Source organism: Cinclus cinclus, chromosome 18, assembly GCF_963662255.1.
Source record: "Cinclus cinclus chromosome 18, bCinCin1.1, whole genome shotgun sequence".
NCBI classification, from domain to species: Eukaryota; Metazoa; Chordata; class Aves; order Passeriformes; family Cinclidae; genus Cinclus; species Cinclus cinclus.
The window spans coordinates 11,840,221-11,864,136 of NC_085063.1; the positions used below are offsets into that span (position 1 = coordinate 11,840,221).

The 23,916-nt window shown below is 44.4% G+C and overlaps 3 protein-coding genes across 3 annotated transcripts; 1 reads left to right on the top strand and 2 right to left on the bottom strand.

The window, feature by feature from the left end:
* Positions 1–668: 668 nt before the first annotated feature.
* On the bottom strand, positions 669–11,093 carry CDH26 (cadherin 26). Its single transcript, XM_062504966.1, has 15 exons — positions 11,043–11,093; positions 9,007–9,129; positions 8,428–8,589; positions 7,328–7,475; positions 6,514–6,680; positions 6,222–6,350; positions 4,934–5,119; positions 4,453–4,721; positions 4,184–4,326; positions 3,721–3,954; positions 3,061–3,201; positions 2,313–2,437; positions 1,830–1,904; positions 1,476–1,559; positions 669–869 (listed from the first exon to the last, which is right to left on the bottom strand). Exons 1-15 carry the CDS (start codon positions 11,091–11,093, stop codon positions 669–671), a joined length of 2,238 nt encoding a protein of 745 aa, XP_062360950.1.
* A 5,276-nt stretch (positions 11,094–16,369) lies between these two features.
* FAM217B (family with sequence similarity 217 member B) lies at positions 16,370–19,486 on the bottom strand. Its single transcript, XM_062504743.1, has 4 exons — positions 19,386–19,486; positions 18,127–18,232; positions 17,955–18,040; positions 16,370–17,549 (listed from the first exon to the last, which is right to left on the bottom strand). The coding sequence occupies exons 1-4, from the start codon at positions 19,484–19,486 to the stop codon at positions 16,370–16,372; spliced, it is 1,473 nt and encodes a 490-aa protein (XP_062360727.1).
* Positions 19,487–21,639: 2,153 nt separating this feature from the next.
* On the top strand, positions 21,640–22,575 carry PPP1R3D (protein phosphatase 1 regulatory subunit 3D). Its single transcript, XM_062505286.1, has one exon. The coding sequence runs from the start codon at positions 21,655–21,657 to the stop codon at positions 22,573–22,575; it is 921 nt and encodes a 306-aa protein (XP_062361270.1). The 5' UTR covers positions 21,640–21,654.
* Positions 22,576–23,916: the final 1,341 nt, after the last annotated feature.

Below are 23,916 nucleotides of genomic sequence, written 5' to 3' on the forward strand. Positions count from 1 at the left end.
GTTATTTAATTGAAAGGAATAACCTTGTCTGGCAACAGGTCCTTAGTATTTAGGTATTATTTACAGCAGTGCCATGATACCAGCAGCCAGCAGATGCCAGTACACACACGAGCACCAAAAGTGCCTCTTCTATGCTAAAGGAGGGATGGTGAAGAGCTGTCCCAAGTGTGTGAACTTTGGGAGGTTCACAGAGAAGTGAGCTTTGTATATAATGGATATAAAATATGGCACTGTACTAAACTTAATCCTGGGTTTAAAGAGGCCACTTACTGGAGAAAGGACTATACTCTGGTCTAGAAGATAACTGCCTTCTCTCTTCAAAATTGACTTATTTCCATATGGAACACTGCCTGGAATTTCAGGCCCAGCTGATCTAGATTTTGTTTTGTTTTTTTTCATTTGTATGTTGAATTGAGGATCCTTAAAATCAGATCTTCTATTAGTGTCAATGTGCACAAATATGCCAAAATCCTCCCATCACCTCTGCACAGTGGCCCCTCGAGACACGCCAGGTTTTTGGCTGCCCACATGACACGGTGCAGGCAGGAAGAATGAAAGGCCAGGTGCTCATGCTGCAAACACTGCGATGCCTTCAAGCAAAGACTTTTTCTGAAATTTTCACTGCTTCTGCCAGAAGCCTTTGCAGCACCATAACCGAGTGATGGAGATCACTTCTGACAGATCTCTTCCAGAGCAGAAAACATTGGTCCCAGAGTGTTCAAAAAATCATCAGGCAAGCCCTCACTGCCAATGGAGATGGAGCAGGGGGAATTACTGGGCTCTAGTTCAAAAACTTCTCCTTTCTCAGTGTAACTGCAAGGTTCACAGATGTCTCCGTAATCTTCCAGGGTGCTTTGGTAATACACTTTCTAAAGAAGGGAAGAAACACTGCAAGTCAGCACAAAAGCTCCTACTGCCCTACTGAAAATTAAAGGAAATTATGGCATGAAAATTAGGCAGGAATTTACTGACTTCTATAGGAAGTCTCAGCTGCATAAGTTCCAAAGTCTGAACTTTCCCCAGGGTATAAATGGAACAGGAAAGGGCATTGGATCTGTCCTGGACCAGAGAGCTGACAAACGGTCTTGGCTGGTAGGGCCTGCAGTCCAGCCATGGAGGGCAAAGGACAGGACTGTAAACATGCAAGGTCAGATAGGAAGAAATTTGAGGACTTTGAATTTGAATTTGCCTGGCAGCGCAGAAGTGCAAGAGTGACAAAACTTTAACCCTGCTCAGGCACAGAAAGCATTTTAGCCCCATTTCTCAAACATGAAGAACAATTCAGTCAAGGAAACAAAGACATTTTCAACAGTCTTGAATGTTTTCTCATCAAATACATCCCTTGCTTTCAATTTCAGTGCTTCTGAGACATGGGCTCAGAGCAGCTGCAGCCAGAGCAGCTGTCCAGTTTTGCAAGCCCTTTCTCCTGTGTTTACAAAACTTGACACAGGAAGAGTCCAATGCTCATTTCTTACCTCAGCCAGTGTTCTGTCCACTGTCTGGATGAAGCAATCCAGGTGTCTTGCTCGAGATGTCTTGTAACCAGTGAAACAGCCATTCTGGAAGACAGACACACTATCTCAGGTGTGACCAGCATAAAGCCACCTTCTTACATCCCTTTCACTTACAAATAACTCCAATTATTTTTCTTTGTTACATCCATTTCTTTTGTGCTGCCTTCTCCAGTTACTCCAACAAGTGACAGTTATTTTCTAACTGAATGATATTGCATTATTCTTCCCACTGTTATTAACACCACTCCTAATTCTTGGGATACCACTTCCCTTGGTATAAAAAAAGGACATTTTCATCAAGAACCAGGCAGTTACCTCAGAAATCACTTCTTTTCCAGCTTCCATGGACACTGTTGTTGGAGTAACACCACGTGTAATATCCAGCCCAGCCTGCACACGGGGAGAGGGATGGTGTTAACAAGGAACTGAACAAAGTGTGAAGGATCACACCTCTGCAGACTATTCCATTTTCCACTCTCATTTACTCCCTTGTTGCGCACACCAGGATGTGTGTGTAGCAGAGTGACAGGAGATGCTGTACTCCCTCACCTGTCAGATTTATCAGCAGGATGAGGCACCTGGAATGGTCCTGCTGATACTGAAAAAGGGTAGGAGTGGTAACAGTCTGCCACCAGAGTGGCATTATCCAGCCCACGCAGAGCACAGCTCCCCAGACAGGTTAGTGGCAAATTTTGCCCAGTACCAAACCCAGAGGAAACATAATTAAAAAGATGATCAGTAGCACATTCAGCCACACAGCACTGGTGGGGTAGTGTGGATATATGCTGTCACACTCACCTCAGAAAAAGAACTTTTGCTCTCTTCACTGTAGTTGATTAAAGTCTGCTCACCTTCCTGGGGTGGAGCAATGGCTTTGATTTTAGCGCCCGACCTGTAACACTGGCAAAGCACAATGCTGGAAACTGTAAAGGAGAAAGGGAAAGGTGAAATGGGCACTGGGAATAGATGGGTTTGGCTCAGCACAGCAGGGGGAGAGGTTCCCAGCCTGCTTCCAAAGGAGCTCCCTTGGGAAACCTGCAGCTGTGCAGATGGAATTATTGGCTGGAGTGGTGAGACTGAGCAGACAGAATAGATCATGCACAGATAACCAGAGAAACAGTGCTCAGATAATCTATTAATTTTCTTCTCTCCAGCATTAAACAACATGAGCTGGTACAGAGGAACCAGCTCTAGAACAAGTTTATGCTCCATGTGAGAATTTCATTACTTTCAGTTTGCCAGGACACAGAAAATGTCAAAAAAGTCAAGTATTCAACTGTATTCAATGCAAATAAAAATACTTGCTATGTTGTACTAGAGATTCGTTTAATGACAATTTATATTTGCCAGTCATCCTCTAGATGATTTTAGTAGATTTGAGCTCACGAGCTGCAATTTCAACAAGACCCAGAGGTCAGGTGACAGAGAACCTGCATGTCTAACTTAGGAGGTTGCTTACCCAGTAGCAATAAAAAAGCCATCAGTATTATCACAATGGCACCACTTCCAAGTCCCACTGCTGCTTGTAGAACTGGTGAATATTTACATGTGTGTCCATCTGGACAAAAGCAGAGCCTGATGTGCTGGTTCTGCCTTGTGGAAAATCCTTGCCTGTCCTGAATAATGATGGGTACCAAGTAGCTGCCTTGTGGGAGGCTTCTTAACATCAGAAGTTCAACTGACTGCCCTAAAAAGACAAGTGAATCATTTCAAGACTCACAGAAAGAAGTTGAATATTCTACAGTCCCTTGTGTTGATAAAGTAAACTCATTTGCACCCCAATTTTATATAGTTTTTCCAGCCTTAATGCACAGTAGTAAACAGGACTAAATTACATCCCACTTCATCACTTCACTGAGCCTCCTGGGCAGAGATCTGTCCCAGCCTGGCTGCACTCTGGCACAGCACCCTGATAACCTCTGGAATTCCTTAGGTAGTTAATCAAGTGAGGAAGTGGTTCCTCAGCTGTCTTATCCCCCTTTCTGCAGCTTGAGCACACTGCTGCTGGTCCTGTCCTCAGCAGAGATGAAGAGCAATGTCACTTTTCATAAATTGCTATAACTTCATTTTTTGAAGGCTCTTCTTGCCCATCATTTCAGTCTCACTGAGATTCATCAGTAACAAACCAGAAAGGTAAGACAGTGAAATAACCAGGGGGCCCACAACTGACAATGAACTCAAGAAGGACACAGAAGGAAGAACTCACCAAAGTTCCTTCCTAATGTCCAGTTACGCTTCACATCTTCAGAGTCCTCAGCCAGCTCAAATGTAAATGGCCCTGAATGTGAATGGGCCAGAGCAGGCTTGGCTTCTACAATGAGAGCTGTCCCTTCTTTTTTGTCACACACATCTGAAGCAGGAGCCACCAATGCTGGCATATGATCATTAATGTCAGACAAGTAAAGCAGGATGGTGCCAGTGCCAGTCTGTGGTGGCTCTCCTGGGCAGGAGCAAAGGAAACACAAAAATAGTCACAAGTGGGCATTGCCAAATGCCAGTCCAGTGGCAGGATCTGTCTGGTTTATCGTACCAGTCACACATAGCAAAACATTAGGGTGTTTAATTAACCATTAACCACTTGGATCTTTAGTTCTGCTATCTTTTCATGTTCAACATGCACTTCATTTCACAGTCCAAAGTGCTTGGATATTCTCTGGCTGGCTGCTTACCATGATCAGTAGCATGAACGATAATGGTGTACAGGCTGTTGTTCAAGGAGGGGGATTCTCGATCAAATTCTTTTACCACAGTAAGAACACCAGAGTTCTCATCCACACTCAGCCAACCATCTGGGTCATGGGCTAGTTCATATCTGAAAAAGAAATGGAAAAATTACAAGGTATCATTTTTAATGGATTTGGGGTACCAAACTACACTTGCAAACCCCTTTATATTCCTAAGCTATTTCTTATTCTAAGAGTTGGAACTCACCACTTACTTTATCTTATTTGGCACATCATCTGGACATGTGGCAGGATATTTTCTAAATACCCTCCCAGGCTTCATTGAATCTTCCTTTTGGACAATAAGTATAGGAGGATGAAACCTTGGAGCCCGTTGTGCCTGTAAGACCTCGATGTTCACAGCTGTGTTTGTGGATTCCAAATCAGAGATCGTCACAATGCCATTTTTACACCAGAAGAATGGTTCTTCATTTGCTACAGATATGACAAGTCTCATCTCAGGGTCACCCTCATAGCTGAGAGGCTGAAAATCCCAGACAAAAGCAGTTTAATTAGCAGTAATGCCATTTTTAGCAGTTTATTGGCAGTTAATTAGCTATTATGGCCTTTGTTTTGGCAGTCTTGCCTGTTTACCTAGAACACAAGTGACTTGGGCTCACCCAACTCAGCTGGCTCAATCACAGGCCATGTGACACATTGCCATGCTCAGCTTATCTGTTGCTACTATGTCCTCACCTTGATAACACTCAATATGCCTTCATTTGTGACTGGGTCTGTCTCAATGCTGAACTGCTCCTTCTCATTGCCCTTTGTTATTTTGTATTTTGCTCTCCACGCTGGAGTATTGGGAAAGTCCTTGTCTTCCACTTGGAGCCGTAACACAGCTGGATGTTCTTCTCCTGCTGAAATCTGCAGATGGTACTGGGAAGGAACAGGAAGGAAATAAGGATGATATCTATCTATCTATCTATCTATCTATCTATCTATCTATCTATCTATCTATCTATCTATCTATCTATCTAATGTAATCTCTTCACAATGGTTTAAGTTTTTGATGGTGCAATGTAGCCACCAGCTTGCCTAACTAGCACTCCATAGACAGACTGAGAAATGCCAATTAAATCACCCAAGGAGTGATGAGGTAGCAATAATATGGCATTTGTTTGTCTTTATTTCCTACAATAAATTGGTCACTGGTTGAGAGCTGAAAATTCAGATTCTTGCCTTCTAATACACAGCACTGTCCTTGCATCACAACTTTTAAAAATGCAATAAGGATGGTACTCAGAAAGAGGGAACAAATCACAGCTGTCAGAATTTTACTAGATAGGAGTTGATGACAAAGCACAGGCCCCTTGTGTAATCCTATTTTTGCAAGTGATATAACATTATTCCCTCAGGTCTTTTAAACACCAGGTACGAGGCACTGGTGAAGGTGTTTGTTTTTGTAGGTGACTTTGTACACACTGTTGTAACCCTATTGTATCTTTTGCTGCTCTTAACAAACTCAAATATTTACAGAGACCAGTACCTGATATGTCTCAGCACTCTGAACACATATGCTGGGTTTGGATGGGACGGCTTATTTAGGTGGATTGTAAAATAAAGTGAAGATTATAATCATAAAATGGTTTTTAATGATTGTAAGTGTCCCCAAAGGTCACCTAGTCCCAACCCTTGCCATGGGCAGGGACACGTCTCATGAGACCAGGTGGTTCAGGGAGTGGAACATCCACCACTTCTCTGGACAATCAGCACCTCAGCTGCCCAGATGTCAGAATAGGCTGATCTGTCAACTTCCTTGTGCTTCCAGTGGCACAAAAACCTCCTGGTGATGTACACAGAAAATTAACAAAGTTTAGCACTTTAAGAGATATTTCATCTGACAGATCTCATTTGCACAAGTTTTGCCCTGATTCTGCAGGGTCTGAGGGCTCCATTTCCACTGCTGAGTGCATTTAGCAGTTGGAAGGACTGAACTTTACTTGGAAAGGCTCAGTGAAGTAATAACGTTTTCCCTTACGTTATCACTAGTAAATACAGGGAGGTGGTTGTTTGCATCTTCAACAGCAACAGTCACTGTTGCAGTAGATGACAGCTGGGGACTTCCATGGTCACTGGCTTTAATCAGAAGGTAGAAGGACTTGGCAGTCTGAAAAACAGAAACAAGGATGTTCCTGAAACCTAGCTGAGAAGCAGTTCCATATTTTGCCAGCCACAGCTGGATGTGAGACTCTCCTCCCCCTTGTACCTGGTAACTGTGTAGTGAACATGTATCATGCATTAATAATGAGAAGATGCTAAATATACATCACCTTATAATCCAGGCATCCTGACAGAAATATTGATCCTGTGGTGGGATCAATGTTAAATGTGGGTCCATCTGGAGAGGGTATTTGCATACTTATAGAATAGGACACCCGTGAGTTCACAGTGCCCGCTTCGTCTTTGTCCTGGGCTGTGACTTGGATAACTGGCTCATCTAGGAAGAAGAATTAATGAGATATTAATGGGAGTGCTTAGTCTCAGTGTGGAGTTCTCAGGCCTGTCTGCAGGCTCTTAAACAAACACGCAGCTCCTAAGAAAACCTACAACTTCTCCCATGGCCATGGTTATCCCTGCACAGACTCTGGCCACCACTTCATTTGGGTGGCAAATCTGCCTGAAGAACTGTTAGACTACAGAATTACCACACTCCCGGATTTACTGCATCAAAAACATGCACTATTTTTTCATGCCAGCTCCTGAGGAGTTGATACCACATGTGTACACACTCAGACTGTCTTTGTGTTTCTGAGCAGTGTCTGACTACCTGCTGTGAATTTGGGTGCATGTGCAGCTTCCAGATGCACAGCTGAGATCAGAGTGCTACAGTCTTGGCTTGTAGCTTAGAAGAAACATCTTTGAAGTTTTTCCAGAATGTCTCCAATGATATTCTAATGTATATTGGAGATTAATCAGACAAGAGGTTGAAATGTAGGGAACAGGAAAATGTCCCTAAACTCATTAGTGTTAAGTAAAAGGTGGAGAGAGGAACAGATTCAGTAGGAAAGGGATAATAACAATGAAAGGATTAGGAAGAGAATTGTCATCTACAAACCATACACACCCAGTTTGGGTGGCACTCACCTTTACTCTGGTTCTCTCTTATTGTAGTGCCATATTCCTCCATGGAAAACTCAGGTGCATTGTCATTGATATCTTGAACCTTTATCCTGAAAAATATAGGGCTGTCCAACAGCTCACCAGATTTTCTGCTCTCAACATCAAAACGAATCTAATTGAATAGCAACACAGACATCAGAACAAACTGAACAGCACCATTTAGATATTAGATATCAGAACAGAACAAAACCCCTTCAATTTTGAAGCTGCTTCAGTCAAATATGCTTAGCATTGGCTCTCAATCACATGGTTAAGTCATCATTTCACCCTACAAAAGTAGCAGATTCGTAATGATCATCCTGAGCCTCAAACAACTTTTTTTAAAGTAAAAAAAAGGTTTTTACTGGAAATTAATTATTTGAAATGGCTGCCTAAAAGGCAAGATGTAGCACAGAAAACCCCATGGAAAACCATAATTTAGGTACAGTTTATCCACAGAGACTCAAATTGAAATCATTACAGAATAAACATAAGGAGACCACAACTGAATTTTTTTTTTCAGGAGGAAAACAAACCCACACTCCCATATTTCATTCATAAACTTGTTATCACATTTCTTTCATTGCACTTCCTGCTTGTGAACACTCTTCTACTTTTTAAGGAGAAACATATGCTTTCTCTCATGTAAAGCTACAGTAATGGAGCTTTGCAGCTCCTCCAGGATTACCCACTTTTTTAACACATGATTATCTGCTTGCATTCTCCTGATTAGGAGTCTGTATTTACAACTCAATGTTCTGGCCAGCAGAGCTGTAACAGATTTTGAATTTCAGGACAGCCTTTTAAGTTTTTAGGTTATGACAGGGGTCATCCCAGAAAGAAGATTGAAAAGAAATTCAGACAAGCCACAGAAATTTATAATGAATAGTGATGTAGAAGTTAATTGGCCTCTGCTGAGACAATCAATTTAGCAGCTGTTTATAGGTGCCAGATAAGAAAAGGAAGTCATGGAAATACCCATTTAACATTATTATAGATGTGTCTTTTTCCTTTGATGCATTTTGGCCATGAGAGCACAGTGAACCATGGCAGACAGCTGGAAGTGTCCTGTCCAGGTGTGTTACCTGGAAAACTGGGGTCCTCTCCCTGTCGATGGAGCGATGGACGTACACTTCTCCATTGGCAGCATCTTTTATGGAAAACAATCCAATCTCTGGAGCCTCATCCACTCCAGGTCCACTGATTAAATACTTCACTGATTTATTAAATGATCTATTATTGAACAGCTTTTGAAGAGAGAAGTAGGACAGTACAACGTGAGCAGGGAAGATAGAACAGAAATAAAAATAATTTAGATCAGTTCTCTTTCTGCCTCCCTCCCTTTTGCAGATGTGGCCTCTCTGGGTCTCAGCCAACCCCACAGCTCCCTGTCTGCAGCACCACTGCACCATTCCCACTCCAGCATCTTCTTTCCCCTGAGTATTCTTGCAGCCTCCCACAGGAAGGACCAGTAAATCCCTCCCACCTCACAGTTCTACCCATCTCTGTGCAAATTAGACAAGTTTGGATGAGGAAGTATTTTAGAAGTTGTTTTTTTAATGCCCACTTGCCCTCTGCTCCCTGTGGTACTTTATTGTATTACCCAAGGTGATTAATGCCTTGCTGAGCTGCAGGCAGAACATTTCCTACAAGGTGGTTCGTACCTGCCCAGCATATTTGGGGAATGGCCCTTTGTCCTCCTCTTGAACATTAATGGTGGTGATAATCCAGGCCCTTTTTGTTCGCTTCAGAGGTTGCAGACTGTCTGACTGATAAGAATCCATCCCCTATTGGATAAAAAACAGGGTTTAGTGTCACAGTTTGCACAGTTAGCTGTTGAGTATGTGTTATTATACAATATTGACTACAAACCTGAATACTCTCCCTTCTGATGGCTTGACTTAAACTGAAATCTTCAATTTCATGACAAAAACTGTCAGCAGCAGTGACCTTGTGAAAAAAACAAAAGTGATTGTGACAAGTCAGGGTCACTAGAAAAATCTTGATGTGTTGTCTAGGAGGAATTTGCCTTCACAGAAACATATTGATCCAGTTTTGACAGTATTGCATTGAATAGTAGCTAACCCTTAACTCCACAAATATCATCACAAATATCATCCATCTCATTCCAAATGAATGCCATAGGAGCTGTGAGAGCAATTCCTCTGGTCAGGTGATGCCAGACCCCACAAAAATGCTGCATCCATGCAAGTACCAGTCTTTGCTCTCATCTCCGTGGCTTTTCCTAAAACAAGTATCTCCAGTTTTTAACTACTGACCTCTGTCTCTCTGTGTCCAATGCTCCTTTAGAAGTTGTCTGGTATTGACAGGACATAAACTGATTTTGCAAAAAAGACTTAAGTCTGGGGAGACTGTCAGGGGCTCTGTGGTGTGACTTGGAGTGTTCCACACACAACAAGAAGGTGATCACTGGACCAAAATCTCTAACTCAGATGAGTAAAAAAATCACTGAGAATGGTGACTACACCCAAATTGGTGCAATTTTCCTTTTTGTATAAATGCAAGCATCCTTCCCTGCTTCAAATACTGCTTTTTACTGAAAATTTTTCACCTCCAAGGACTATGATAGTGCTCAAATTAAACCATTGCCATTAGCTCACAGGTAACTTGAACACCTTTCTCCTACTTCTCAACACTTCCCTTGGAAATCTTGTTACTCATCCTATCAAATGTTTCCAAAAATGGAACAGAAGTCTGCCTGTCCAGACTTCAGCAAAGGCCTTTACCCCATGACTTTATTCTGAAGAAGAATAATACTTATACAATTGTAATGGTTATAAACCTGATGAGCAATTAATAGAGTTCACCAGTAATGCCTTGGAGCTGTAAAGCTGTTCACATGCAGGGAAAAGCTCTGTCACGTGAAAACAGCGAGCAAGGCTGCAACTCAGCACTTGTAAGTTATTGGATTTGCTCCAGGTTTAGCCCTGCTGAAAAAGTTGTTTTCCCCTTCTCTATGTGTAGTCATTTTTAATCATTTTGGAAGCTTTAACTGTGTATTTTCTGGCTTCCCCACTCCTCTTGTTCGCCTGCATGGCCACAGCTCAGGGTAGAGCTGTCTCCGTTCCAGCCAGGGGCACTGCTAGAAAGGAATAACCCAGTACAGGACCATGAATCCCACAGAAACACTCGCGGAAGCTCCACTGAATCCCTGGGGGGATGATGCTTAACATGGCAGGGTCACCACCAGGCACCAGCATGCTCAGCCAGGTGGGAGCACCCCGGTATTCCCAGCAGGATGAGCGGAGTCCCCAGCCCGGAAAGCCCTTCCCAGAGACCTGAGCCCAGGAGCTGGGGCAGAGGAACCGCCCGTTTCGGAGGCACCAGCGGGGCCGAACGGAACTCACACAGGGCTTAAGGTGGGAAGGGACCACTGGAGATCAGCTGGTCCAGCCCCCCTGCTCCAGCAGGTCCCCTCAGAAACACTGCTCAGGATTGTGTCCACAAGGTACTGAGTGTCTCCAGGGAAGGAGACCCCATCACCTGTCTAGGCAGCCTGTTCCAGACCCAGCCACCTGCACAGAAGTTCTCCTCATGTTCAGGTGGAATGTTCTGTTGCCGTGTCCTGCCCGTCGTCTCTGATCCCGCGGCTCAGCACCCTGGGGAGATCCTGGCTCCATCCTCCTGCTGTGCCCCCCGTGCAGCTGGACCCCCAGCCCACATCCCAGCCCACACCCACCTGCAGGAGCAGCAGGATGATGAGCAGCTCCAAGGGACGCAGCAGGACCATGGGGGACCTGAGAAGATGCTGCCACGGGTAATGAGAGCATCCAGGTGCAGCAGATCCACGTCTGTGGAATGCTGTGTGATGGCTCTCTGCAGCCCAGGGCATTTCCAGCCCTGTGGGCAATCCCAGAAGACCACAGGTATTTCCACCTATCAGACAAAGTGAAAAAACCAGAACTGTTGTTTCTGTCAAGCTGAAGTGGCTGCAAGCAAGGCTCAGTCCTCCTGTGGTGTTGCGTTGCTTCAGTCACTCTGCACCTGCCTCTTCCACGCACAACAGATGGGTCATGACTCCAATTTTATTGCTGTTTTACAACTAACAGTAATCACATATCTTGATTCAACAGTTCCTTGGAAATGCCATACCATAATACCTTCAGCATTGTTTGCTCAGAATAAATACTCTTTATTTTCAATAGGAGCTGGGCTTGTGCCCAGGAAATCTGCTTCTCTATAATTTCAGAGTTTTGAAATGAGAGCAAGTTCTGTCAGAGCTTATTTGAAAGCTGTTTCACCCAAAGGCCACCAAGGATGAACTTGTATACCTGGAGATGAACTTCTCACCCAAAGTAACAAAAATATGTATGACTTAAAACTTCATAAGGAAGCAGGAAATTAAAAATTAAGAAGCAGGGAGCAGCAGACAACAGGAGGAAGGTTCTGGCTTCTTTGAAAACACCTCTTACAGCATTCTCCATTCTCCTGATTTGCTTTTGCTTGGCATAAAGTTTATTCTCCTTTAGAACTGTAAGAGAATTAATTTAGTGTTCTGGAAGTTGTGAAAGGAAGAATTATGGAAGAACTGATCTCTTCGGGTGAGAAGAAAAGCAATAGATTTTGTGATATAGGCCACACTATCTGAGTTTGGGCAGGAAGGCAGGAGGGATCTTCCAAAACTCAAAAATAAAAGCAACAGGTTAAATAGCAGAGCAGGACAGGAAGGCTTGGACAACAGGAAAACTTCAAATAGCAGGAATGTTCTGACTGTAAAATTGTTGTGTGATAGTTCACAAGGGAGCTTTGTAAAGCTTACTATAAATATTACAGAAATAGCAAAACAGACATTTTTCAGCAATAGAAAATTCACTTTCCCTTCTTTAATATTCCTCTGATTTAGCCTAAGCTGAGCGCATGAACAGTGTGTGAAATTAAGTTAAACCCATTCCGTACTGCAGGGAAAATCCAATCCGGGTTTTGATCCATGCCGTACTCTGGGAGAAATCCAGTCCGGGATTTCCCGCCCCCTGGATCCCGGATGGAATTGCCCGAAGATGAAGGAAAATTCCGTATTTTTATGGCTTCCCTTGGCCAGCAGAAGCCGGGATGTGCTGAGCTACCCCCTCCACCCGACACTGCAATACTGGGATTTTCTCCAAGAAAATTCAGCGGTGCCACCTTGAGAAAAAAAATACAACTCGGCAACAAACAGGGCAGTATCTCACTTTTATTGTAACAAATATACCGTACCTTTGAATGACAAGATCACTTTCCCATGGAACTACTAGCAAAAAATACCCACAAAAAGTTCAAATAAATAAGAATACATGAATACCAACATCAAAAGCTGGTCTGCAAATCCTCAGTTAATCAAGTTCAGTCCTGCCAGCGTGGTCTGTTTATTTTTCAGATGAAAAACCACTAATGCAATGGGAGCAACAAAGGCTCAATACCTTTAAAATAAGGCAAAAACCAGTACATTCCAGGCAATTTCATACTGTAGAAATTTAAAGTATCAGCTCCAAAAAAGCACATACTCTTGAAAAAAATGTCAAAATTCTCTCAGAATTCTAACAATATCATTTAAATAGCAAATACAAGGTAAAAGTTACCTGAAACAACAACGAATGAAACACAGAAAGGACAAGAACAGTGACAGGATGAGGGCAAATCTCAGAGGCTGGAGTCAAACAGGGCAGTTTGGCCCAATGGAATCAGCACAACCTCCCTGCAGCATTATCCTGCTGTATCCAACTGAAAATGAGCTGGGAAATGTTACTGCCCTCACCATGAGATGCAAGCAACGGAGAAAAAAAGGAACATGGCAAGAGAAAAATAGTATTGCTGTAAATTTTTTTCATGTGATGCACAAAAAGTACATTAGCATTACTGAGGAGAACAGTTTATACATATTGGAGTGAAATTCTGTTTCTTTACATCTTCTAACAGGGTAATTTCATTGAAAATAACTGAGTTGTTCAAAGTTTATACTCATGCAAGTGAAGCAGAGTCTGGCTGTTTATTTAAAATACAACCTGAGCATATTTTTTTCTGTAGGTAATACTGCAGAACACTAAAACTAAACCTTTACATTCTCTACCAAAAAAAAAATAAAAATCACTCTGTTTAAATATGTCACATCACAGTAATCTGTCCTTCAAGCATCACCAGTGCTAGGCTTAGATCCACATGATCATATTGCTAAACCTTGTAAAAAAAGGCTAATAGCCATATAAACACGGTGTTGTGGAAGTATCTTAAGTAATTAATTTTACACTGAATTTGTTTGATGGAATAAATCTTTCTGCTCTGTTCAGAAGTGCTTTTAAAGACAATATCCAGCAATACAAAATGAAAGAAATATAAATCATAGTCCTCTTCATAAAAGAAGCTCTTTTCATCTGTGGGCCCAGAATATGGTGAAGTTAAAATGGAAACAGGATAAAACCCAGCCCTTGCAGGTCTGCTCAGGCCAAGAGCTGTTTGTTCAGGCAAACACTGAATTCCTGTTCCTGTGTGTGAACAAAAACAAGCGTGTCTGAAGTATCAAATCAATGCCAGAAATTAGACTGGTGTGATTATCACGTGAGACAAACTTACTTGGCCAGATCCCACATGGAGCCTAGTGATGAACAAGGGCATCACCACATCCACCTGCTTCACATTCTAGTCTCCAGTGACAGACTGGAGTCCATAAGGTGACAAACACTGCATTAAAACCTTCCTACCTCTGTGACAAAATACTTTTCCCAGTGCCAATCACCTTTGCTCTGGTCACAGCTGATTTTGAAATGGGTTTTATTGATATTAAAGAAGTGATCATGCAAAATGTGCCTGTATCTACATGTCCTCCTTACAACCCAGGAAAGCTTCCATTTAAAAAATTCAGCATCCACCAATATTCAATGCTATAAACAACATGCTAAATTATTTTCTGCGTCTAACAGAATTTGTTTTAAAAAAATGTTATTCTGATTACTGCCTGGATCCTGCTCACCTCGGGTTTGGTGATTGCAACAGTGAACTAGAGCAGTGCATTAAAATCCTGATTATTGGCAAAGCAGCTCTCCTGTTTTCACTACTGTTCTTGTGAATCAGGAAAACTTGGCTAAGGCAGGCTTGCAGAATTTGGCCAGAGCTTGAAATACTAGCACTGGGTGCAGGAATCTTTCAGCTAAAAAAGCTGAAACAAATGAAGCTGGACCAAAACAAAAGGGTGAAACAGCAACACTGGGATGTGCTGGTCCCCTGCAGCTGCTGGTGTTCAGTGCCATCCTGAGTGCCACCACACCTCTGACACAGCCAACTCCTCTGGTCTCTGAGCATCTCAGATTCAGTTTCACTTGAATTGCATAGAGCTGAATGTACATGCAACTACAATTCATATTAAGTGTAACTTTACAAATACTGATTCTGGAAATGTAATGCTGTCCATTACATTCGTTTCCTTTACTGATTCAAAATTTCACATTTGGTCTCCAGTAGTCTAGGAAAAAACCCACTAAAAATATTTCTTAGACTATTCCTGAGCAATGTTTTTATGTACTGTAAAATACTCTACTTTATTACTGCATTTCTTAATATTCTCACTTTTCAAACTACATATAAATTCATGCTTTGAAATTTTACAAAGCTGAAGATCTGGTAGGCACAATGAAAGAAACAGCTAAGCATCTTAAAACCAAGATGAGCTCACCAAGAGAAGTGCAATTTAGCTATATACATAATGTACTCTTTAGTATTTGCTACTTTTTCATTTCCTATCACAATGTGAAGGATCCACTTACAGAATCTGGTCCAGCAGACCTCAGGTCACTTCTCATTAAGATTGGGACTGGTGGCTGAGCAGGAAAATACGCTGACCAGGATTTAAAGTGAAAGTAAAAACCATTCTTTTAGAATTTCATCTTAACAAGATCCTGTCCCCAGCTGCTGGGATTGATTTGAAATTGTAACAGATCAAGTGACACTTGAATATTCTCTGAACTGTCCTTTGTATTCTCCTGTATCTCACAGATACAGGAGACAGAAGACCCAATGACAGGACCCAATCCTGGTTGTACAATTTTTTCCTGTAGGATATTTCCCCATCTCACCTCCCTAAACCATAAGAAGCCAAGCTAGACTGGACCACAGAATAAATAAGAGTCACCTTAGGTGACTAAAAATAGTTAGCTTCTGTATCAAAATATATCTTTACCTGAACTTACAACACCCTTTACAATTCTTCCCCTAAGAGTCTGCTTTTTATGTTTTCAGAGGCTACCAGTTCTGAAAACTAGGCTGCTAAAAGCCTTAGTTTACTTTACTCAAATACATCCGCGTGCAATTTGAAATCTGGTCATTTCCCCTATATGACAAAAAGCATCAAGGCCTACAAAATGAACTTCCAGGAAAGCTGTCTGTAAACACAGTGAGGATTCCAGGGTATAAAAATACACATTCCATTTTCTTAATCTGTCATTATTGAAGCCGTCTGGTCCCTAATACTTAGTCTTAAAAAAAATTCTTTCTGCATTAAAATATTTCAAAACATTATCTCCATTCTTCTTCTTCTTCTTCGTCTCAAAAAAATAATATCTATTTCATCAAAAAAATCTAATTCATCATCTTTTGTGAAGAATTAGACTTGACTTTGCATAGATAACAGGCTCCATTATTTCATAAAAACACCACAATCAAACCTGTCTTACAAAAAGCACATCTGGGCAAGGAGAAAGAGCACAGACCCTACTCCCTCACACCCAGCAGGTTAAGTACAAGGAACACTCAGACTTCAGCTGGTGCAGACAGGACGTTCTATACTTCTCTAAACTTCACACTGTGCTATTGTTACCTTCACTGAGAGATTATAAATATTTTTGAAGAAATACCAATGGAAGACACTTGCCTTCAGGGAAAACATTTCCTGCTGGCTTAAGATCAAATCTATAGAAATGAACAGTGCTGACTCACAACCACATATCAGGAACATTTTTCTGTGAAGAAAAAATATATTCTTCTGCACTGGTCAGATGCTTTCTAGCAGTCACGAAGAATCAACATTCACTAATGAATTTTCCCTCACTGAAATTTGCGTGGTGTTTGCTTTGTGCCATTTGTTTTTATTTTCCTGTCCACTGTTGGTTTTTTAGGAGGAACATAATTGCTGGCACTGCCATTTTTCTTTGGATTTGTACACATGTGTGTTTTTAAGCCTTTGATGGCAGCAGCTGCACCGTGGGGCGCTGGGGTTTGCTTAGGGGGTCGGATGTTACCAACACTTTGGATTTTAGAGCTGCTCTCGGGGGGCTGCAGACTGTGAAGCTGCTGCTTTACAGCTGGTTTCTTTTTCAGTTCACTCCTTACGTCACCAGTTTGTCTCTGAGAAGATGCTGCACGTCCCATTCTCTCAGGAAGTTTCAGGTGGCCTGGATGGGAACGCACCTGGCGAGTCTCCTCCGAGTATGGCTCTGCCCTGTGACCCACACAGCTCCTGGGCAGCCTGGGAACACTCTCCTGGGGCACTGCCTGCCTGCTGGGCACAGGGCTGAGCAAGGCTTTGCTTTTTCCAGGGCTCTTGAGGGCACGGGTGGGGCCGGGGCCAGTCTGGGGCCGGGTTTTGGTGGCCCTGCCCTTCTCGCTCTGCACCGTCTGCATCTGCAGCCACTCCAGCTGCACCAGGCGCTCGATGTATTTCTCCAAGGATCCCGTGGGCTTGGGGTGGAAATCGGTTTTCCCTTCCACGTGGACAAGGATGGCCAGCTGCTTCAAGTCCCACGAGTTGAAAGGGGGTGGGAGGAAGTCGGGGTAGTAATATTCAGATTCTTTGAATCCTATTTCAGGGATGTGTTCCAAACAAACTGGGTCGATTTCTTCAGCTCTGAGGATGAGTTCTGGTGGTGTGCAGGGAGAGGGGGGAATGGGAATCCTTTCTGAGTCAGAGAGATCACTGGCACTATCATCTTCAGCATCTTCTTTAATAATTTGTACTGATTCAAAATCGAGAAACATTTCACCTACAGATGCTTCTTGCCATTTTGAAGAGCCTGGACTGGCTTCAGCAATGTATTCTTCATGATTCTTTCCCAACTGTTGTTTTTCACTGCTATAAAAATGCTGAACTGGGACATCCTTAGCCCTACAGAAGTTTTCTTGTGTGCTGGCCTTTGAGCCAGGGGGGATCCTGTGCAGGAAGGATTCATTTTGCCTTCTTTCTGGGGGACTCCTCTTTGGTCCTTGTGCACTGCAGACACTTGGGATCCTAAAGGAAAAGGAAGTTCATGTCCTGAGAGAATGGTCAGTGTCTTTGAACAGCAGCTTACAAAGGTCTTGCCACCCCAAGGACAGGGATGTCCATGACTGAAGCTAAAACTGGCATGGAAGCTTGGTAATGAGGCAAAATCAATAATTGCTGGTAGAGATAACACTGCCTCCCACTGATTTTTTGTTGGGTTTTTTATTATTATTATGTTTTTGCCTGAGAACTCACTAAAGCAGGATAGCAAGTTTCCATTGTGGTAACTTAAATTTGTTGTTCTCATAAATGCTGAACTCTGAGCCAATGAAGTCAAATGCAAAACACAGCAGCTACGATTTCATCACAAGCTTTTTGTATACCAGTTTGAAATTGCTACAAATTAAAGAGATAATCTTAACATAAAATTACCTTTTTGACTGATTATTGCCATCCAGCTGGTTCCTTCCCTTCTTATAAACACTTGGTTGGTGACCGTCTTGAGTGTCATGGGAAATCTGAAGGAATATGAAAGCTTGTGATGTTATTAAGGAGTTGACTTAGAGTAGGTACCCTTTATATGGTAGAAAAGGGGATTATTTACCTTTTCAATGGCACTTGATACATTTTTGCCTAATCTTCCAGGAGGAGATTTCACATACGAAATTGGTTTATTTAGTCCTTTGGTGCTTGGATGGCTTTTTCCATTACTGTAACCACAAAGATTAAACAGAATATCAGATATAAATAGCAGCATAGATGAGCGTCAGAATGGAAGTACAATAAAAGCTTAGAGTGCAACTGAGCTTAAAAAAGGTTGATTGCAGTTATTCTTAGACTTAAAGTTCATCAGAACTATGCCATGACCATGTTTTACTTTTTATACTGCAAATGCACTCCAGTGTTTTTAATATTATTAATGCAAAAGTGAATAATTCTATCACATGATACAATAATAGAATGTAGCCCCTTATGTAGAATCCTCTGTCAGGAGATCCCAAAGCTCTTTTGGAGATAATAAATATTACAGACTAGATATTTAACTACTGATTCTTATAGTACCTGGTAGGTGCTCCTATTGCAATTTACCAAAATTAATTATAAAGTACAATATGAAGGTCACTGCAAGCCAAATCTTGCTTGTCTTTCCCATTTACAAAATTCAAAGGATTATTACTTTGAAGATAAGGAGTGGAAGTGAACAGGGAGCATAAGGTCTCTTCTGATATTAATACAAACTATTTCACAATGAAGGCATAAGAAAATTACCTATTTCATATTCTAATGGGGTTGTGAAAATATTATTAAGAGGAAAAGTTCATATGAAAGCAAAAGGAATCTGGGCAGCTTAGAACTAAAACATGCTTCCTTAAATCGACCAGCTGCATTTCTTTGTAAGTACACAGAATAAATACATCAGCATATTCTGTAGGAATAAGCATATTCTCTACAAACAAGAAATGCTGCTGATTTCTAAATAGAAAGCTTTAAATATCATTTCAGAACACGAATAAATCAAACTGTGCCCTCCTGTTTAGTCTAACATTACTGCAGTTCAGTTAATCTGCCAGGCTGTACATCTTGTTTTCAGTTTTTAAGTCAGTATAGTCAGATTTTGTTTTTAAAAACATATTATTTCACAAATTCGAGAGCTTAAAAAAGAATGAAACTATGTCCTGTGCCTCCAGCATTACTGCAGTCACCTCTGTGACCTTGTGACCTGCACGATCATCCTGCACAATCATTTCTGTCACTGGGATCGGGGAGAGGATGGCAGTGGCAACAGGACAGCCAGGCACTTATGAGCTAAGCCCAGCATGTCGACATTCCAGTAACTACAAAAAGAGAAATTAATTTCCTTACTTTACCATTCCTTTGTGGTTTTCATTGGTGTGGCTGTGGCTTTCCTTCTGCTGTGTCTCTCTGTGCAGTAACAAGGGATATTCCTGAATGCCTGGTCCCATTATTCCTCTTTCCAAAGGGTATCTGCACCTTTACTGTTACATAATCTTCAAACGGCTCCAGTGCTTTGGCTTTGCAAGACACAGTATATCCAGTGCAGACATCCCCACGTCCTGGAGATGCTGGTGACAAACAAAATCCTCCCGATGTGATTCTATTTTTAAAGCAGTAAGATAAACATAATCAGCTACCAAACTGTACGAGAAAACAGTCCCCTCCCCCAGCACTCCTTAGTGGGAAGCAGCATCGTTCAATTTGCTATTCCCAAGCCATGGAAATACCTGAGGCCGCGCTCCCAGAGCTCCCGTGCAGTGTCATGCGCTCATCCCCATCCCCATCTCCATCTCCATCTCCATCCCCATCCCCATCTCCATCTCCATCTCCATCTCCACCGCTCAGCCTGCGCAGCTCCGGGGGCTGCCTGGGGCTGGGCGTCACAGCCCAGCGGGGTGGGTGTTCCTGCTCCCAATTTATGGAGAGCAGATGATCAACCCCCTGCGTGCTGTGCGAGCCGAGCTGTCCTTTTAGTGTCACAAAATGCGTTCTTCCGATATGTATATATGCACATTTGTATCCAGTACTTAATTTTTTTCTTTTTCCAAAACAAATGTCTCATCAGCTCCTACTAAAGATATTCAGAGCAGGATCCATTGCTTTCTTTTACTCCCCAGGAACTGCATTCCCTTACCAGGGAACTGCACGGTTCCAGGGGCCCACAACGGTCGGCAAATGTTACAGGTGATAAACAGCTCTCCTGACCCTCCTTTACATCTACTGCACCGCTATTTATGCATTTACAGTCATATTTACACTCATCTACACTCATTTACACTCATCACATATTTACAGTCATCTATTTACACTTGATCCCGCTCTATCCCTCAAACGCCTCCCCGCATCCTGTCCCGGCCGCGCTCGGCAGAGCCGAGCCCCGGAGCGCCGGAGCGCCGCAGTCCCGCACCCGGACCGGGCACAGCAGCGACCGCGAGCGGCCAGCGCCGGGATGGGGGCGGTGCCCGGGATGGCGGCGGTGCCCGGGATGGCGGCACACTGTGCCCTCGGCTACGGCAGGCGGTGCCCTCGGCTACGGCAGGCGGTGCCCTCGGCTACGGCAGGCGGTGCCCGCGGCGATGGCAGCAGCGCCGGCAGGCGCAGACCGTGCTGGCAGCGCCCGCCGAGCCGGGCCCGCTCCGCTCCCCGCCGCTATCCCCGCGCCCCGCGAGGGCCGTTCCTTCGCGATCCCCGCCCCCGGCCCGGTACCTGCCCTCGCTCCGCGTCCGTCGCCGGCGGCAGCGCCCCCCGAGCGGGCCGGGCCGAGCCGGGCGAGGCGGGGCGGAGCGGGGGAAGCGGCCCCGCGCCTGCGCCCGGGTACGGAGCAGAGCGGCCGCGGTGTCGGCCCGGGGTTCGGGGCCGCTCCCGCGGCCGGGCTGCGGCGGGGACCGCGTCGCCCATGGGCGCTGTGGCGACCCCGAGCGTGGATCCGTCCGCCGCCGGCCAAGACACGGAGCCTGGCGCCGCGGCCGCGCCCGACAGCCCTCGCCCGCCTTCCAGCCTCTGCAGCAGCCCCGGCTCCCTCCCGCCCGACAGCCTCCAAGGCTCCCCCGGCTCGCCCAGCATCCAGTGTGACAGCCTGGAGTGTGCCCCCTGCTCGTGCTGCTGCAGCTGCCGCCGGAGCGCGGGCTCGGTCGGGGCCAGCGAGGACAGCCTGCAGGCCCCGCTGGCCCGGGGCTCCGGAGCGCGGTGCTTCGGCGAGCACCGCGCCTCCAGCGACCTCTCGGACAGCCTGGAGTCCTTCATCCAGCACGACAGCCTCCAGTCGCTCTCCAGCCTGGGTGTGAGCTCCTCCAGGATCAGCGGTGATAGCCTTGAATCTCTTTCCAGCCTGAGTGTAGGGGCCACCAGCCAGCACAGCGATCTCGAGTTCGTCGGGCAGTGAGTCCCTCCAGCTGCCCGCACAACGCCTTCCTGCTGGCTCTCTGCCAGCTGCCGTGAGAGCTGCCACGCTTCTGCCCTTCGTTCGAAGGTGACGTGGTTCCAGGTGATCCTTGTTGCATCCAGGGCAATAACCTCAGACCTTACTGTGGCTGCCATTCCCAATTTAAGTGCTTCAGAGCGGCAGCGCTCGTTACTACCTGCAGTGTTAACGCTGATTTTTTGTCACCAGTTAAGAATGGAAGTGCGTGGTCCTCGGAGGAATCCCAGCTACCTCTCAGATCTCTATGAGAACATGTTGAAGGCTGAAGGAGCAGCGGGACGAGGACAGCAGCAGCAGTCCCCAGCAGCCCATACGAGTAGCAGCAAGACTTTTCGGAGCATTGTCTCAGCCAAGGAGAGCCCCCAGCCAAATAATCATCCGAGCAGCACCTCCTCCAGCTGTGACCCAACCCTGCGGCCCATCATCCGCCGCCGAGCGAGGTCCCTGCCCACATCACCCGAGAGGAGGAAGAGACTGCAGTGTCAGGAGCCCGGCTGCCAGAGCCGCATGAACCGGGTCAGGTTTGCTGATGCTTTAGGCTTGGAGCTCACTGAAGTGAAAGTCTTCCAGGCTGGGGAGGATCCATCCATTCCTTTGCATGTCCTTTCCAGGCTCTCCATAAACTCAGACCTCTGGTACAGCAACTTGAACTTGGAGTTTACTATGCACTGCTTGGTCCCTGACTTCCAGCAGCCTGCAGACTGTCTGGATTTCGCATCCCGACTCCAGGAGCAGCAGGTGTGTCTGGAACGGGTGACCAGCTCAGATCTGGGGCTCAGTGGCACCATCCAGGTTCGGAATGTTGCTTTTGAGAAGCAGGTGTCCGTGCGCTACACCTTCAACCAGTGGGAAAGCATCCACGAGGTGTGTGCTCGTTGGCACTGCAGCATCCCAGAGAAAAACGGGCAAGAGCAGGTTGATGTGTTCACTTTCTTTCTTCCTGTGCCTCCTTTCCTCCTTCAGCTGAGCACTTTCATCCAGTTTGCGGCAAGGTACCAAGTCAACGGCCAGGAGTACTGGGATAACAACAGAGGCAAGAACTACACCCTCAGCTGCCGGACTCACCCCCTGAAGCTGCCGAGGGAATGTGAGGAGAGCTGGATCCACTTCATCTGAACAAAGGGAGAGGTGCCGAGCAGCGTGTCAGTGATCTTGGTGGCACTCTGTCCCTTGGCATGGCTCTCTGCTCCTATGGCAACAGGCTTCTTTTTGAAACCTGCCAAACCTGGCCAAGTGTCCCAGGGCTGGGAAGCAGCCAGTGACCTGTATAAACTGCTCTAAAGCCCTGGGAAAGTTAAAAGGGGCAAAATCTGTACTGAGATACAATCCTAGAAAGGCCATGTCAGTTTTTTGAGCGCATGAGTCATTGCAGAATGGTTCCCAGGAATGCTGTGAGGCTACCAGAGAGCAAAACAACACATTTCTTGTTGCTAGTGATACTCTTGGTTGCATAGAATGTTTCTAACTGATCTCTCTCACCATTTTCTACTGTTTGTTTTTTAAGTGGACAGTGTGGCTTTGCTGGTTTTGTTTCTAATTTTGTTTATATTACTTCACCAAGTCAGGGTGCTATTCCATTTCTGCATAATTTGGATGACAGACACTGTAGGGAGTACTTGTATTTTTATACATATGTTATTAAGGCTGTAACCACACTAAATATTTCTATTAATATCTGAGTTGAAAATTAAATGCTACTATGAGCAAAACATACCTGAAAATGTGCCACCAGCCCCTCTGTTTCCCTTGGGGAAAAAACCAAAAGGTGCCTTTTCTTATCTCATCCTTGCAGCAGGAGTGATTGTTACCAAAGTGTGCGTAAGGCATATTTGCCTGGGAAATTCTCACCTTTTCAAGTGATGCCCAAATAGGATTTTCTCAAGGTGGTGGTCCAGGAACTGTCTTTTCCTGGTGCTTTTACTAAGGGAAACAAGACCAATTTTGTTGGACTTCTGTTGCAAATGCAGTTGAAGGTCTCAAAGCACTGTATGAATGCTCATGATTTTATCGGTGTTACTGATAAAATTACAGATCAAGAAATGGATATGATATAAATATATATGTAAGGAAAAGAAATAGTACAGGATGTGGGGTACAGAGGCTTGGAATAGCATTCCAGAACCCTGAATCATAGCTGTTCCCCAGTGTTCCAGAACTACTGTGGAAGTAGCTTTGATTTCTTTATTTAGCTGCTTGCCATTGTAAAACAGTTGAACTCCCAAGAGTGCAGTCTTTGCAACACAAGCTAGAACTTGAAAGCACTTAATTTGGTAAACTGCTACTTACACAGACCCATAAACAGAATCCCTTCTGCTGCAGGGAGAGCACAGGAACATTGTTAGACCATCTTCCCATGCTTCTTGCTCTGTTATTTTCATTCTGTGGTTTTAGTGTGGTTTAAGATTTGCAACAGGCTTAAATTTATTAAGTAAAAGCTTGTCCCTAATTGTTCCTGTC

Coding starts and splice junctions, on each gene's coding strand:
- FAM217B (XM_062504743.1), bottom strand. CDS start 19,486: ATGGGACCAGGCATTCAGGAATATCCCTTGTTACTGCACAGAGAGACA. Junction 18,233..19,385: donor AACCACAAAGGAATGGTAAA/GTAAGGAAATTA, acceptor TTGTGGTTACAG/TAATGGAAAAAGCCATCCAA. Junction 17,550..17,954: donor GGCAATAATCAGTCAAAAAG/GTAATTTTATGT, acceptor CTTTTCCTTTAG/GATCCCAAGTGTCTGCAGTG.
- CDH26 (XM_062504966.1), bottom strand. CDS start 11,093: ATGGTCCTGCTGCGTCCCTTGGAGCTGCTCATCATCCTGCTGCTCCTG. Junction 7,476..8,427: donor AGAGGACCCCAGTTTTCCAG/GTAACACACCTG, acceptor CTATTCAATTAG/ATTCGTTTTGATGTTGAGAG. Junction 3,202..3,720: donor GACATTAGGAAGGAACTTTG/GTGAGTTCTTCC, acceptor TTGTCTTTTTAG/GGCAGTCAGTTGAACTTCTG.
- PPP1R3D (XM_062505286.1), top strand. CDS start 21,655: ATGGAAGTGCGTGGTCCTCGGAGGAATCCCAGCTACCTCTCAGATCTC.